Source organism: Stigmatopora argus, chromosome 2 (genome assembly GCF_051989625.1).
Source record: "Stigmatopora argus isolate UIUO_Sarg chromosome 2, RoL_Sarg_1.0, whole genome shotgun sequence".
NCBI classification, from domain to species: domain Eukaryota; kingdom Metazoa; phylum Chordata; class Actinopteri; order Syngnathiformes; family Syngnathidae; genus Stigmatopora; species Stigmatopora argus.
The window spans coordinates 22,204,684-22,221,202 of NC_135388.1; the positions used below are offsets into that span (position 1 = coordinate 22,204,684).

Below are 16,519 nucleotides of genomic sequence, written 5' to 3' on the forward strand. Positions count from 1 at the left end.
ATATGTATATATATATGTGTGTGTGTGTACATATGTGTACATATATATATGTATATATATATATATATATATATATATATATATATATATATATATATATATGTATATATATATATATATATATATATATGTGTATATATATATGTATATACAGACGCTCCCCTACTTACGAACATTCAACTTACGAACAACGGTACATACGAACATGTCTGCAAATTGCGTTTAAGTCGAAAAATGTTCGTAAGTCCAATTTTGTATTTCGCGCCTTTTTCAGAGTAGTACTTCTTTCCGCCGCTAATACCGACGCCTGGCGCTGTGAGAGCTCAGCTCACCCAGCATCTACCTTCTTCTTCGTTGCAATGCGGAAGTGCGTGAATGTATCTCCAGTGTGCAAAGAACCTTTTTCATTTGTATCATTAAATATCTCATGCATCCATTATTGAATATGGTTGGTAAAAAGCTAAAGGCTTCTATTGAGGGAGTTGCAAGGAAGAGGCAAGCCATTTCATTTGAAACGAGTGGCAATAATAACGAAGCTTGATGCGCGTGAGAGTGGTGAGCGTTGCACATATATGTACAACTTGAATCGTTCGACCGTCAGTACCATTTATAAACAGAAAGATCGAGCAGCAGAACCCAAATATTGAACGTTGTACAAAGTTTGCAAATCAATATAATGATGCCATACAGTGCTACCGCATCATTTATGATGAAAAAAAGAAGAAAACTGCAATCGTCGTAAGATCGCTTTTTTCAGCCAGTTTCTAATACATAAATCTCTCTCTCTCTATACAGTACTGTACATATTCTCTCCATTTTATTAAATGTTTTTTTCAGTACAAACCAATGTGTGTTACTTATACAAGCCTTAAACCTACAAATGCACTTATATCAACCTTCAATATACTTGTATAGGCCTTAAACATAAATTATAATACAAAATACAGTGGTACCTCGTCATACGACCGCTCATCATACAAAATGCTCGTCTTACGGGGGAAATTTCGATCGAATAATTCGCCCGTGATGCGGTCAAAATTTCGTGATGCGACCAAGCCAGGTGGCCATGGCATTTTTTTTTGCATATCTTTCGTGTACGTACAACAATATTTACGAGCACCGGATGAGCTATTCAGACCAGGAAACGCACAACGCCCATGCGCGGGGAAAAGAGGGCTTTCTGGGTAATGAAGTATACTCGTGCTCGCAACAGCATCCCCGGTAGCAACTCTATCATAGGCGCCGTTCGAGGGGATGCGAACACAGATGCTACAAGCTAAAAGGAGCCGCTATCCAGCGCCCCTGAAGCTCCCATGAGCAGCGGGGCGATCGCTGATAAAATACTCTGCTCTTTGGCTGCTCATAAGAACATCGGGGGCACTGGCTCGCAACAGCATCCCCGGTAGCAACTCTATCATAGGCGCCGTTCGAGGGGATGCGAACACAGATGCTACAAGCTAAAAGGAGCCGCTAGCCAGCGCCCCTGAAGCTCCCATGAGCAGCGGGGCGATCGCTGATAAAAGACTCTGCTCTTTGGCTGCTCATAAGAACATCGGGGGCACTGGCTCGCAACAGCATCCCCGGTAGCAACTCTATCATAGGCGCCGTTCGAGGGGATGCGAACACAGATGCTACAAGCTAAAAGGAGCCGCTAGCCAGCGCCCCCGAAGCTCCCATGAGCAGCGGTGCGATCACTGATAAGACTGCTGCTCGTTGGCAAGTGGTCGTGCGTTCTCCGATTGTGAGGACATTTGTGTGTATCATTTTCGGAATATTTTGAAGGGAATAGTACGACAGCAAACAGCCCATCGATAGCGAACGTGAGGGTGGAGTGTTTGTTCTGTTTACGAGTGCGTTGTGTGGAAGAAAAAAAAAAACGAAGACACCCGCCCCTTTTGTGCCCCTCTTCCCTCGGCGAAATCCGCACAATTTTAGTTAGATTAAACACTTTATTTCTATTAAACCACTCGTTATTTATTACTTTGTCAATATATGGCGAATTATAAGAAATAAAACATTTTTTCAATCCAATATCCTGTTTTTGGTGTTTTTTTCAGAGAGTTGGAACGAATTAATTTGTTTCCCATTCATTTCAATGGGAAACTTTACCTCGAGTTACGAGAATCTTGTCATACGAGCTCAGTCCCGGAACGGATTAAGCTCGTATCTCGAGGTACCACTGTATAGCACTGAATCAACTTACAAACAAATTCAATTTATGAACAATCGCTCGGAACCTAACTCGTTCGTAAGTAGGGGAGCGTCTGTATATGTATGTATATATATATATATGTATATATATGTATATATATATATATGTGTGTACATATATATATATATATGTGTGTATATATGTATATATATGAATATATATATGTATATGTGTATATATACATATATATATATATATATGTGTGTGTACATATGTGTACATATATGTACATATGTATATATATATATATATATATATGTATATATATGTATATATATATATATATATATATATATATATATATGTATATATACATATATATATAAATATAAATACATATATACAAATATGTACATATACATACATATATGTACGTATATGTACGTATATGTGTGTATATATGTATGTATATATGTATGTATATATATATATACACAGTGGTACCTCGTCATATGACCGCTCGTCATACAAAATGCTCGTCTTACGAGGGAAATTTCGATCCAATAATTTGCCCGTGATGCGGTTAAAATTTCGTGATGCGACCAAGCCAGGTGGCCATGGCATTTTTTTTTGCATATCTTTCGTGTATAACAATATTTACGAGCACCGGATGAGTTATTCAGACCAGGAAACGCACAACGCGCATGCGCGGGGAAAAGAGGGCTTTCTGGATAATGAAGTATACTCGTGCACACAACGCCGACAGGCAATGGAACTCAGAATAAAACTTTACCCACAATCAATACGTGGGTAAGCTCAGCTGCTGCATTTCCTGTTATTTTTATCTAATACGAGGAGTATTATATTACTTCTCGTTGGCTGCTCATAAGAACATCAGGGGCACTGGCTCGCAACAGCATCCCTGGTAGCAACTCTATCATAGGCACCGTTCGAGGGGATGCGAACACAGATGCTACAAGCTAAAAGGAGCCGCTAGCCAGCGCCCCCGAAGCTCCCATGAGCAGCGGAGCGATCGCTGATAAAAGACTGCTGCTCGTTGGCTGCCGCTCATCACTCTCAATTTATTAGTCTACCGTCAATGTCAGCCCGAGAATAAGCACTCTTGGGCGGGCATGTCAGCCCGGGAATAAGCACTCTTGGGCGGGCAGATGTAGCAGAACCGAGCCATGAAATGACAGCAATCAGGTTAAATCCATCCTAAAACAGCATTTAATGATCAAATACAAATACTGGAGCTCTTTGGACATTAGCAACCGAGCCCAGGGAAGTGAATTCCTCGCTAAAATGTCGCGATGATGTCGCGATAAGTAAAAAAAACGTCTATATACGACCATTCGCCAAACGGCTCAAAATGTGTTTAACGATTAAATACAAATACTAGTATTGTATATACAAATACTAGTATTTGTTTTTAATCATTAAACGCTGTTTTCGGCTGGATTTGACCGAATTTGAGAACATTTTGAGCCGTTTGGCGAATGGCCCTGTTCTTAAAATGGCCGACAAGCGACGACGTCTAGCTCCGTTGCCTCACAACGCGCATCGGATATCTAGTCTGTATACACAATACCTATGGGAATACCAAGCAATAAAAAAAAGAAAACGATGAAGAATATGTGAATTTGCTTTGTCTTCTTTTAAATAAAATACTAGTATTGTATATACAAATACTAGCATTTGTATTTAATCATTAAACGCTGTTTTAAGATGGATTTTGAAAAATTTCTGGAGCTGCAGAAATTCAGCGGGGCGTCGTCCAACCCAGTCCGCTCACGGTGCACTATTCTCGGATAGGCTCGGGGGGAACCCCCGCCGATTTTTAAAGTGCTCAAACTCGGGAAATATATGGAGCTCGATAATGTGTCATTAAAATCCGCCCACGAAGCACTGTTCCCGGGGAGAAACCCCTCCGATGACCGTAGGGATATGATTTACCTACTCGGCGGGACGGATTAAAAATCCTAACGGGCCGTACATGGCCCGCGGGCCGAGGTTGCAAAACATGTACACACACGATATGGGGGCGGGGCGAGCGCGCGAATCCCGTTTCAGCGAAACCTCCGTTCGGCGACCTGTCCGTCTGTCAAATGTCCGTCGGCGAAACGTCTTTAGGCGAATCATCCGAGTACCACTTGAAATAGATTTTGGGGGAAACGCAAAAAGTTTTTTTTGTTTCTTTTCGCTAATGTCCTTATCAAAGAACACACATCAACGGTGTTTTCCCCAGTGCCTATCCGACATTTGATATCGCAAATACAAATACTAGTATTTGTATTTAATCATTAAACGCTGTTTTTGGCTGGATTTGACCGAATTTGAGAGCATTTTGACCCTTTTGGACGAATGGACATATATAGACGTTTTTTGCCTTATCGCGACATCATAACGACATTTTAGCGAGGAATTCACTTCCCTGGGCTCGGTTGCTAATGTCCAAAGAGCTCCAGTATTTGTGTTTGATCATTAAATGCTGTTTTAGGATGGATTTAACCTGATTGCTGTCATTTCACGGCTCGGTTCTGCTACATCTGCCCGACCAAGAGTGCTTATTCCCGGGCTGACATGCCCGCCCAAGAGTGCTTATTCCCAGGCTGCCATTGACAGTAGACTAATAAATTGAGAGTGATGAGCGGCAAAGGGAAATGAATCATTGATTTTTACTATAATTTGGACAACGCCGGCGGCGGGCCGGATTAAAAATCCTAATGGGCCGAGGTTGAAAAACTTGTACACACACGATCCGGGGGCGGGGCGAGCGCGCGAATCCCGTTTCGGCGAAACCTCCGTCCGGCCGAACCTCCGTTCGGCCGAATGACCGTTCGGTGGAACGTCCATTCGGCGACCTGTCCATCTGTCAAACGTCCGTCAGCGAAACGTCTTTAGGCGAATCATCCGAGTACCTATGTGTGTATATACCTTTGTCGAAAAAAAATAGTGTTGTTATATGGAAATCAGATGGAGAGATAAAAGGAGCATTGGAAGACTTTCTTACAGAATAAAAAAAAAGTAGACATGATAGGTTTATCTAGTAACTGTTCAATATGCAGTTGTAAAAAAAAAAATTCTATAATTATTTTTATCAAGAACAAAAAAAACGACTGTAGCAAAAATGCTTTACATATGCCGGTGATCGAATGGTGAGGGTGTCGGCCTCACAGTCCAGGTTTGGATTGGATTGGATTGGATAACTTTATTCGTCCCGTATTCGGGAAATTGCGTTGTTCCAGTGGCAAGAGGGTGAGGATGCAGGAATAGGAAAGGCATTTTAGACATAAATAGATAGGTAATAAGTAGGTCAAGAAATAAATACATGAATAAATATATAATTAAATAAGCGTGTTGCTTAGCACATATATACATACATACATACAGATAAATGTACATGCATGCATACGGTAGGTCTTAACACACAGCCATTTTTTTGTTAAAGAGCCTGACAGCTGATGGGAGGAAGGATCTGCGGAAGCGCTCCTTCCTGCAATGAGGGTGCCGCAGTCTATTGCTAAAGGAGCTTCGGAGGGACTCCACAGACTCATGCAGGGGGTGGGAGGTGCTGTCCATGATGGACATCATCCTGGTCAGCATCCTCCGCTCTCCCACTTCCTCCACAGAGTCCAGAGGACAGCCCAGAACAGAGCTGGCCCTCCTGACCAGCTTATTCAGCCTGTTCCTGTCCCTCTCCGTGCTCCCGCATCCCCAACAAAGCACTGCATAAAACACTGTAGAGGCCACCACAGTGTCGTAGAAAGTCCTCAGCAGTGTCCTGCACACTCCAAAGGACCGTAGACTCCTCAGTAGGTAGAGGCGGCTCTGGCCCCTTTTGTACAGGGCGTCTGTGTTTGTGGACCAGTCTAGTTTGTTGTTGAGGTGAACACCCAGGTACTTAAAATTCTCCACGATTTCAATGTCTGTACCCTGGATGTTCACCTGAGTGGTCTGTTGAGGATTCCTCCGAAAATCTATGACCATTTCCTTTGTCTTACTGGTGTTGATGTAGAGGTGGTTTTGCCTACACCAGTCAACAAAGGCTGTGATGACTCCCCTGTACTCCAGGTCGTTCCCGTCCGTCACTCGTCCAACAATAGCGGTGTCATCAGAGAACTTCTGGAGGTGGCAGGTGTCTGTATTATGTTTAAAGTCCGATGTGTAGAGGGAGAAGAGGAGTGGAGAGAGCACTGTGCCTTGTGGGGCCCCCGTGCTGCAAGCTACCACATCAGACGTACAGTCCTGGAGTCTCACATATTGTGGTCTGTCAGTGAGGAAGTCGATGATCCATGCGGCTAGGTGGTTCCTTACTCCAGCCTCTTCCAGTTTCCCTCTCAGTAGAACCGGCTGGATGGTGTTGAACGCGCTGGAGAGGTCAAAAAACATCATTCTCAGCGTGCTTCCCGCGTTCTCCAGGTGTGAAAGAGACCTGTGCATCAGGTAGGTGGTAGCATCTTCCACACCAATGCCTGGACGATAGGCGAACTGCAGAGGGTCCAGCTCTGCATTCATCAGGGGGCTGAGGTGATTGAGGATGATTCTCTCCAATGTCTTGATCAGGTGAGAGGTTAATGCTACCGGCCTGAAGTGGTTTGGCTCCCTGGGGTACGCAGTCTTAGGAACTGGGACCACGCAGGAAGTTTTCCACAAGGTGGGGACCTTCTGCAGACTGAGGCTGAGGTTGAAAATATGCAGAATCACTATACCAAGCTGATCCGCACACTCTCTCAGTAGTCTGGAGCTGAGGCCGTCTGGACCGGTAGCCTTCCTTGCCTCGATCTTCTTGAGCTGTTTTATCACCTGATCGACAGTAATGCAGAGACCGGTGGAAGAGGGGGAGGAAGAGGAGGAGGAGGAGAACGAGGGGGGAGCGTTGCTTCTGGTCTGGGGGGTCAGGGGAGTGGGGGCAGGACTGAATCTGTTAAAGAACTGATTCAGTTCATTGGCCCACTCCCTGCCGCCAGACTCCGGGTCTCTCTCGCTGTTGCCTCCATGGCCCGAAATAGTCCTCAAGCTCCTCCAGACCTCTTTGGTGTTGCCTCTCTGGAGTTGGTTCTCCAGCTTCCTCCTGTAGATGGTCTTACCCTTCCTTATCTCTCTCTTCAGCTCCTTCTGGACCATTTTCAGGCTCTCTTTCTCCCCAGACCTAAAAGCCCTCTTCTTCTTGTTCAGGAGGGCCCTTAGATCCCTGGTGACCCACGGCTTATTGTTGGAGAAACAACGGACCTTCTTGGAGGGTACAATGTTCTCAACACAGAATTTAATATAATCTGTGATGCAGTGGGTCAAGCTGTCAATGTCATTACCATGTGAATTGCACAGCACCTCCCAGTCAGTGGTCTCAAAACAGTCCCTCAGTACCATGCTGGTCTCCTCGGTCCATCTTTGTATGATCCTCGTGGTAGGTTTTATTTTCCTCACCATAGGGATGTAGGTGGGGATCAGATGGACCAGGTTGTGGTCTGAGCGGCCCAGTGGGGGGAGTTTTTTGTTCCCTGGTGTGGCACTTCACAAACTGAGTGAAGGTGGGGAGAGTAGAAGCCAAGGGAGCATGGTTAAAATCACCAGAGATAAGAAGGAGAGACTGGGGGTGTGACGTTTGCAGCCGGGACACAGTGGCGTGAAGCAGCTCGCGGGCGACTGTCGCATCGGCCGAGGGACGTATATACGCAGTTATTATGATAACGTGCGAGAACTCCCGGGGGATGTAAAACGGCCTGATGCTAACAGCTACTAGCTCGATATCTCGAGTGCAGAGTCGCTCCTTCACAGTAATGTGCCCGGGGCTGCACCATCTACTATTAATAAAAACAGCCAGCCCCCCCCCTTTCTTCCTACCGCTCTCCTCAGCATCTCTGTCCGCCCTCACCAGCTGAAAACCGTCCAAGGAGACGAGAGAGTCCGGAATCAGTTCATTCAGCCAGGTCTCCGTGAAGCACATAATGCAGATATTCCGATATTGTCGTTGTTGTTTGGTCAGCGCCGTTAGCTCTTCCATCTTATTGGGGAGAGATCTTACGTTCCCCATAATAATAGATGGAATGCTGGGTCTGAAGCGTCGCTTTCTCTCCTGACATTTCCGTCCAGCTCTGCATCCTCTTCTCTTCCTCTTTAACTCCGCGGGGAGGTCCAGGTCCAAGTCCAGGGGAATCCAGGTGTTGCGTAGCGCTAACAGCTGATCCTTTGTGTAAGACAGCGGAGGCATGGCTGAGTGGGTCAAATATAATGTCCAGAATTCCCAAAAGATAAACTAAACTAATAGCTCAAAGACTGCCTCTCGCACAACTTGAGTCTCGGAGTAGAGTCTTGAAAGTAAAGTTTTAAGACATTAAAGTTTGGAATATAATATATAAAGCAAAGTAACAAGTAAAATCTTAAGAGACAATAAAATGTAAAAATAAAGGATAAAAAAGCTCTAAAGAAGCCCTAAAAACACAGAATACGAGTGGGGGTTTAGGGAGCCACTGCAACAAGCAGCCGCTTTGAACGGCGCCTATGATGAGGTTTGATCCCAGGTCGGTCCTTACTGTGTGGAATTTGCATGTTCTCCCCGGGTTTGCATGGGATTTCTCCAGGTTCTCTGGTTTACCCCCCACAACTAAAAAAACATGCATGGTAGGCTGGTTGAACACTCTGAATTGCCCTAGGTATGAGCGTAAGCGGGAATGGTTGTCCGTCTCCTTGTGCCCTGCGATTGGCTGACACCAATTTAGGGTGTCCCCAGCCTGGTGCCCATAGTCAGCTGGGATAGGCTCCAGCAAACCCCCACGACCCTTGTGAGGATAAGTGTTTCGGAAGACGAATGAATGTTTTATTTAAGAGTAAACACGTGTCGCATTTAAATGGTTGGTATATTAGGATATTTTGTCAATAAATCAGGGCTTTATTTAAATAAATAAAAAATCACAATATTATAGCAAGGTTGGTGCGAGTGGCTAGCGCGTATGAAAAAGTGACGGTCAATTTCAAAAGAAAGGCTGACGAATATTACCTATTTAAGCAATGTTTGGGTGTTATTTTTGGTAAAACATTGTAAACCAAAGTGAAAATATGACGAAAATGAATACTCACACAATAGCAGTGCTGTTGCGTAGTTCATACAACTAACTTCAAGCGGAAATGACTAAGCGGGAGCACTCCAGTGTGCACTTGTTATGATCGCGCCGAGGCGTCGTGGCGCGATCGGGGGAATGTGGACCCAGTCGCGGGGAAGCAGGGTGAGACGAGATGGGCTGTTCTCATGACAGTAACTTTTAATGACTCCAAAGCTTTACAAAATAACAAGGGCTTGTATATCCCAAAACGTAACAAAACCGGAGTATGGGGAATAATACCTTGTAGCGATGTATGCTGTAACAAGTAGGGTTTCACGCAGGACGATCCGACAATGACTAACCATTTGCGTGGTGCTTAAATACCCACATCAGGAAGTAATCACGGATTGTTTGCAGCTGCTCAAACCTGACGGCAAGCTAGGAGGGCCAAATGAGCCGCTCCTGACAGCCGCTGAAAAAATATGGATTTTGGAATCGTCACTAATTGTAATTCCTAAAACCACCACAAGAGAGCAGCAAGCTAACATATTTCTGCTCAGGCATACTCATCGATAATACTTGCAAATGCTAAAAGCTTGAGTTTACACACTTAGAGAAGGTATAAAAATTTAATCACTCGCCTACTAGGATTCGACATTTTCCTGTCGTGACGGAAAGACTCGGCGAGACACGATATTGCCAAGATGCCTTTCCATGTCATTTACAAACGTCATTTTGGGAATAATTTCCGCCAGCAAGTTTCCAGGTGCACACACACACACACCCATCCATACATCACGCTTTATAAGGATTAGAGAATAGACAAAGCGTGATTTATGGATGGGTGGATGTTTTATAACTACCGTCACGACAGAAAAAAAAGTTTTCCAGGGAGCACCTAGAAACTCAGCTACGCGTTTAGGGCACATCATGTAAAAACAACGATTCATACATCAACTCTGCTTTCAGCTGTAACAAATAAAAGTTGAGTTTACACACTTAGAGAAGGTGAAGAAATTCAATCATCGTCTATTAGGATCCAACAGCCGTTTCTGGCCACCATAAACAATTTCAGCTCCCTACATCAATCATTGCACGGTTTGGACAAACGTAGCGAGAGAATCTCAACATACACACACACACACACCCATAAATCACATTTTATAAGGATTATAGATAATGTCCAGTTCTTATGCAACTCTCAGAGATAACAATTATTTTGTTATTATGATTGTTGATTGGGTGTAACTCACCAATTTCAGGATAGTGTGATATCGATTCTTAACAATAGAATATTTGTCAATTTTGTAATCAATTTAATACATTATGTCCACATGAAACTGATGTAGTACCCTTATGTTTTCCCGTTCACCAAAAGTATTTAAAAAAAATACAAAGTAATTTTGATATTTTTTCAATTTTGTCGCTGAAGGATTCCAAACATTTTGGCAATATTATCGGGATTTAGTGTTTTGGCCATTTTTGAGGATAAATTGTGGTTAAAAATTTGATACAAATTTTACACTGAAGATTGCGAACCTTTTTTGTTACTCTTTTGTGTATCTAAGGAGAGTAACATATCACTACTGCATAAATCAATAACACATATATTGTTTCACAGATGTTTCAAATCTCCAAGATTGATTTATTAGATATGAATAATTTGTAACTCAAATTCCAAAAGCAGCCAAAACAGAAGTAAAGATGCTTTAAGTCCAAATGGATGGTATTTGAGCCAAAAAGTTTGTGGGCCTTAACGAAATCCCTCCTGCCAATATTTTCCAAATGTGTGGAAAAAGTCACAACATATTCTTCCTCTTATCCCTCGCCTCATGTTAATCCCACTGCCCATCTGTCTTTTGTTCTCTCTCTCTCTCTCTCTCTCTCTCTCTCTAACTCTCTCTCTCTTTCTTTTCTTTATCCGTCTATGTAGGCAGCCCGTTGAGTAACTTCTTTGACGTGATAAAACAGCTCTTTTCAGACGACAAGAATACTCAAGCGTGCCATTCCCTCGGTGTTCCCGTTGAGCCTAGCTCCCCCACCAAGTATGCTTCGAGCAGCAGGCCACACCAGCCCTTGCCCACTGACTCCAAATGCACTGCTGGCAAAGACAAAACAAAGATGGCCAGCAGCAACAGGACACAGGAACAACCTTAAGAAGCAGTAACATTGCATGTCTAGATTAGAAAAAGTGGGGTTTTCAGGCCATAAAACAGGACGGAGGCCTGCTTATATTGCTCATTAGCTGGGACACACAACTCAACTACTTCATCTTTTCTTCTGGATTTCATTTAGCATAATGGGAATGGCTATGTTTATTAATTCCTAGCACATTGACTGTAGCTTTGCTGGCTCTACCTTCTTGTCTCTGCCACCAGGGATCATCCACAATAACTATAAACCTCGGCAGCGCCCGCTTGAGACCTGCCTACAGCGGCCGGCCCGGTTGTAGCACTCAGTCACTACGAGTATCTGCAGAAAAGACTGAGCACCTTTCTTCACGTCACATTCCTCTCTTCAAGTCCCATTTCGTCCCAGCAGAGCAAAGTGTTTCTGGAGAAAGCTTAAAAAAAGCCTTAAGACAATGATGTTTGTCGATTCACACACATCTTCTACCTTATTTTTCTCTTCAATTCCAACCATGTGTACATAAAATAATGCAACATGTACTCAAATCAAACATGTAGGATGTAATGACTTGCACACAATAATCAAGTGGAAGGAAGTAGAGACAAATGGAGTCGCAGACTACTACATAGGCGGTGATTCTTCATCTCTTTCTTTGTTAATGGTAAGTTTTTAAACTTTAGGCTTTGTTTTTCTTTAAAGTGCTGCCCAAACCATGTGTGAAAGAATGAAGGATCTTCTGTTGTAAAGACTAAATGTTGTTTTGTAAGTTTAAAAAAAGGATTGTGAGATATTTGTTTTAGTGTCATGTTCTCTGTAGTAAGGCATGCTCACATTGAAAAAAATGTAGAAAAATAAGATATTGAGTTCTAAAATTGTTCCAATTTATTATTACAAAGATTAGGGTGTAAGCACATCTTTTAATTTTACAGTTTGTTTTTTTCAATTTGGACCATATTCTATCCTAGCAGATCAGAAAATGGTTTAGCAGCATTTGCAAGTTTGTGCTCAAAACATGATTTTTTTTACATCCTATTCATTGATTTAAAAAAGGATTAGCATAATAACCGATGGTTAAACTCGTTGAAGTGTGGTTAGCGCGTTGGCCTCACAGTTCTGGGGTTGAGGGTTTGATCCCAGGTCGGTCCTCACTGTGTGGAGTTTGCATGTTCTCCCCGGGCTTGTGTGGGATCTCTCCGGGTTCTCTGGTTTCCTCCCACATCCCAAAAACATGCATGGTAGGCTGGTTGAACACTCTAAATTGCAACTAGGTATGAATGAGCGTGAGCATGAATAGTTGTTTGTCTGCTTGTGTCCTGCAATTGGCTAGCAACCGATTGATGGTGCCCATAGTGAACTGGGATAGGCTCCAGCACCCCCTGCAACCCTTGTGAGGAAAACTGGTTCAGAAAATGAATAAACATATTACATCGTCACAAACTATTCATTTTGTGTTGACCTTTACATCTGGTGTGATCCCCACTGCGTGACCGGACATTTCGTCGAAAGACGTTTGGTCCCCGGACTTTTGGTAGAACGGGTTCGATCGCTGTCAAATTATGAGAGTTTACTGTTGAAACCAGCTCTCAAAATTATAATCATGAGAGAGAGAGTGAGTTTAATATCTAAATATCTAATATCAAAATATAAATAAGAGCACTCATTTAACACATCGGCTGCTGCCTATCAATAAGAGCAATCATTTAACACATCAGCTGCTCTTAGTGATATTTTGATATTAGATATTTAGATATTAAACTCACTCTCTGTCTCATGATTATAATTTTGAGAGCTGGTTTCAACAGTAAACTCTGTCATAATTTGACAGCGAGCGAACCCTTTCTACCAAACGTCCGTTCTACCAAAAGTCCGTTCGACCAAACGTCCGGTCGACCAAACGTCCGGTCGACCAAACGTCCGGTCGACCAAACGTCCGGTCGACCAAACGTCCGGTCGACCAAACGTCCGGTCGACCAAACGTCCGGTCGACCAAACGTCCGGTCGACCAAACGTCCGGTCGACCAGACGTCCGAGTACCTTCTCACTGACATTGTTTTCCTTCAGCACTTTGGATAAGGATCTGAACATTTGAGCCCTGTATTTAAATGTTTTGATGTTTCTTTTAATTATTTTTATCGACTGCACGGTTGAGATGAGATAGAACCGCCATGGCTATTTTTGTAGTTTATTTTTCATATTAAGTTATTCTTGTTTATATGGAATTTACTGAAAAAGTTTTAGGTGACATTATTTGGATTTTCTACAGTTTATTTAATTTATTTGGTCAAAAAGGTCTTTCTTGGGAGTTGAATTATTTTTCTGTCATTGGGTGAAATAAACCTTGTAATATTTATATTTGGGGTAAATGATTTCCTGTAATTTAAGAATAATGTATCTACAAATTGTCAGTATCTACAATTACTCAGATCTGACCATGCTCTCATCCTGTAAATAAAACAGGTTTACTTCCAAATTTGTTTAAATGACCTGGAGGATTCCAATTTAGTTAAGACCTCCAATTTGTTTGTCTTTATGTTTGTTTTTTTCTTTGCATGTCATTGCAAAATTGTACTTGTTTTTCTGCTACCTTTTCTCTTTTTACCTATGTTAATGGCCATTTGTTTTATTTATTCATACAATTCCTGCAAAGTTACTTGTCTTCTTTACTTAATCTCTCCAAGTGGGGATGGCTGTTTGCTAATCGGAGAGTTTCAAAGCAATATCTTGCCTTGTTTGCGTTCCTCTTTTTCTACATAGGGAATCCAGAGCAGAAATGGACTCAGAGCATAACTGAGCAGGACTACCATTGGCAATGTATTCCCTTTTGATGTTACTCTGAACAAATTCAATGCTAAAGGAAATAAATTTGTTTTCTTCGGAACTGGTTGTCCTTTTTAAACAGGTTTGTGTTGTGACGTGGAGGTTTATTTCATTAAATTGAATTTTACTTCTGAGATTACATTTTATAGATAACCAGGAGTGCAATTAATTCAGTAAATTATTACGGTGGTACCTCTACTTACGCAATTAATTGGTTCTTTTAAAATTACGTTTTTTTGTAGGATGGATCTTTCCCAAGTAAAGGCACATTTTACGTTGAATTGGTATAATCTGTTTCATGATCTTTAATACTACATCTAAACCAATTAAATGATAAAATTATACCATGTTTTTATGAAATGTCCATGCAAAAGCAAAAATATAAGAAATATATTTATTACTAAGTCATTAAAATAACATCAGAACAATGAATCTGATTCTATTGAGGCATACACACTCTGTTGGTTCCCTCACTCTTTTGACGTGATTGTCTCTTTTTTAGGAAAGCTGTTGGGAACATTATTAGGTAAATAATTTTTTTGTACTACTTTAATACTTAAGGATCCGTGTGAGTGTTGATCATGTTTTTTAATTTTCTTTGGCAATGATACTGTCGTGTGTAGAAATCTGTGTATGTGTGCTTTTCAGTCATTTTGTGTGCATGCAAGAGTATTATTTAGAAAACCAAACCTCTCTCTTGTCAACATCATTGCTTGCAGTTCTAGATTTGTATTTACATGTGATTCCATCTGCTGTTTGGACAGGAAATAGTAGAGTGTGTGAAGTGAATCACTGGCACAGGATACTGAATGCCTGAGCGAGGAGGACTGATGGAAGGTGACAAGATCCATCCTTTGCGTGTACATACACAACGACTGGTGCTGCAACAGTAGGATCATTAACACTCACTGTTCCCCGGGTTGAGCGCTCTTGGCAGTTCGGTGCAGGCCCTCCTATCTACCTAGGGAGCTAACGATTGTCATTGTAATGGCTGTTTACATCCCACCGGATGCTAACGTTAGCACGGCACTTAGCCTCCTGCCAGCGACTGTAAACAAACAGCAGCTTGAACACCCCAATGGAGTCTTTATTGTCGCCGGTGACTTCAACAAAGCATGTTCAAAGACTATTCTGCTTAAGTTTATCCAGTACGTGAAGTGTCACACCAGAGGAGATAAAACTCTAGCCCATGTTTATTCTAACATCAAACATGCTTATGGAGCCACACCCCTCCCTCACCTTGCTGGATCCGACCATCTCTACCTGTCCCTCACCCCCTCATACACCCCACTCCGGAGGCTAACAAGGCCACAAATAAAGAAAATAAAAACATGGCCTGAGGACACCCTTTCTCAGCTGCAGGACTGTTTTTCCCGCACCAACTGGGAACTTTTCGAACACCACAACCTCCAGGACTACACAGACACTACTTTCCTATATCAAAAACTGTACGGACACTGTCACTGTTAATAAACGTATCCAGGTTTTTCCTAACCAAAAACCCTGGATGACCAGTGAGACAGGCGCTCATCAAATGCCGTAACACTGCCTTCAGGTCAGGAGACACGTTACAATACAGCGCTGCCTGAGCAGACCTGAAGAGAGGCATTAAAAAGGTCAAGGCAGCATATACAAGGAAAATTGAGGAGCATTTCACAGAAAATAACCCAAAGAAAATGTGGCAGGGAATACGACACATTACCAATTACAATGACAATAATGTGTCCGTTAACGCAGATGCCTCACTAGCAGAAGAACTGAACCGTTTCTTTGCCCGCTTTGAGACTGACAAATCGGATTCAGTCTCAACACATCCACCACCATGCAGCAGTACACTGAAGCTTCAGGAACATGAAGTGAGACAGGTACTGCGGACTGTGAACACCAGGAAGGCTGCTGGCCCTGACGGAGTACCTGCGAAGGTGCTCAAATCCTGATGACACCACTGTGGTTGGACTCATCTCAGGGGGATGAGTCTGCCTACAGAGATGAGGTCAACAAACTGTCTTCGTGCTGTTTGGTGAACAACCTCACACTAAACACCACGAAAACAAAATAAATAATCCTGGACTTTCGCAAACGCAGCACAGATCTGGCCCCACTCCTCATAAATGGAGTATGCGTAGACAGGGTACAGTCCTTCAAATTCCTGGTCCACTAACACCACGGCAGTGGTGAAGAAGGCCCAGAAACGACTCCATTTCCTGAGGGTACTCAGGAGGAACAACTTGGACACTAAGCTTTTGGTAACCTTCTATAGAGCCACTGTGGAGAGCATCCTGGTATACTGCATTAGTGTGGTCGGCAGCAGACAGAAAAGCCATGCAGAGTGATCAACACCGCCCAGAAGATCATCGGCTGCTCTCTGGCCTCACTGGAT

General features: G+C 42.8%; 1 protein-coding gene and 2 long non-coding RNA genes across 8 annotated transcripts in view; 2 read left to right on the forward strand and 1 right to left on the reverse strand.

The window, feature by feature from the left end:
- LOC144065513 (serine/threonine-protein kinase BRSK2-like) overlaps positions 1–12,903 on the forward strand; it is a 115,303-nt gene extending 102,400 nt beyond the window's left edge. For all 6 annotated transcript variants that reach the window (XM_077588452.1, XM_077588435.1, XM_077588460.1 and 3 more), the window contains one exon: positions 11,126–12,903. In XM_077588452.1, coding sequence (XP_077444578.1) covers positions 11,126–11,349 — 224 coding nt within the window. In that variant the 3' untranslated portion in view covers positions 11,350–12,903. The remainder of the gene's footprint in view (positions 1–11,125) is intronic.
- LOC144065543 (uncharacterized) overlaps positions 1–16,519 on the reverse strand; it is a 36,299-nt gene that overhangs the window by 7,123 nt on the left and 12,657 nt on the right. The gene's annotated exons all lie outside the window — the stretch shown is intronic.
- Positions 4,840–9,849, forward strand: LOC144065555 (uncharacterized). Its single transcript, XR_013297199.1, has 2 exons — positions 4,840–5,336; positions 8,662–9,849. It is a non-coding gene; the product is annotated as an uncharacterized LOC144065555 (long non-coding RNA).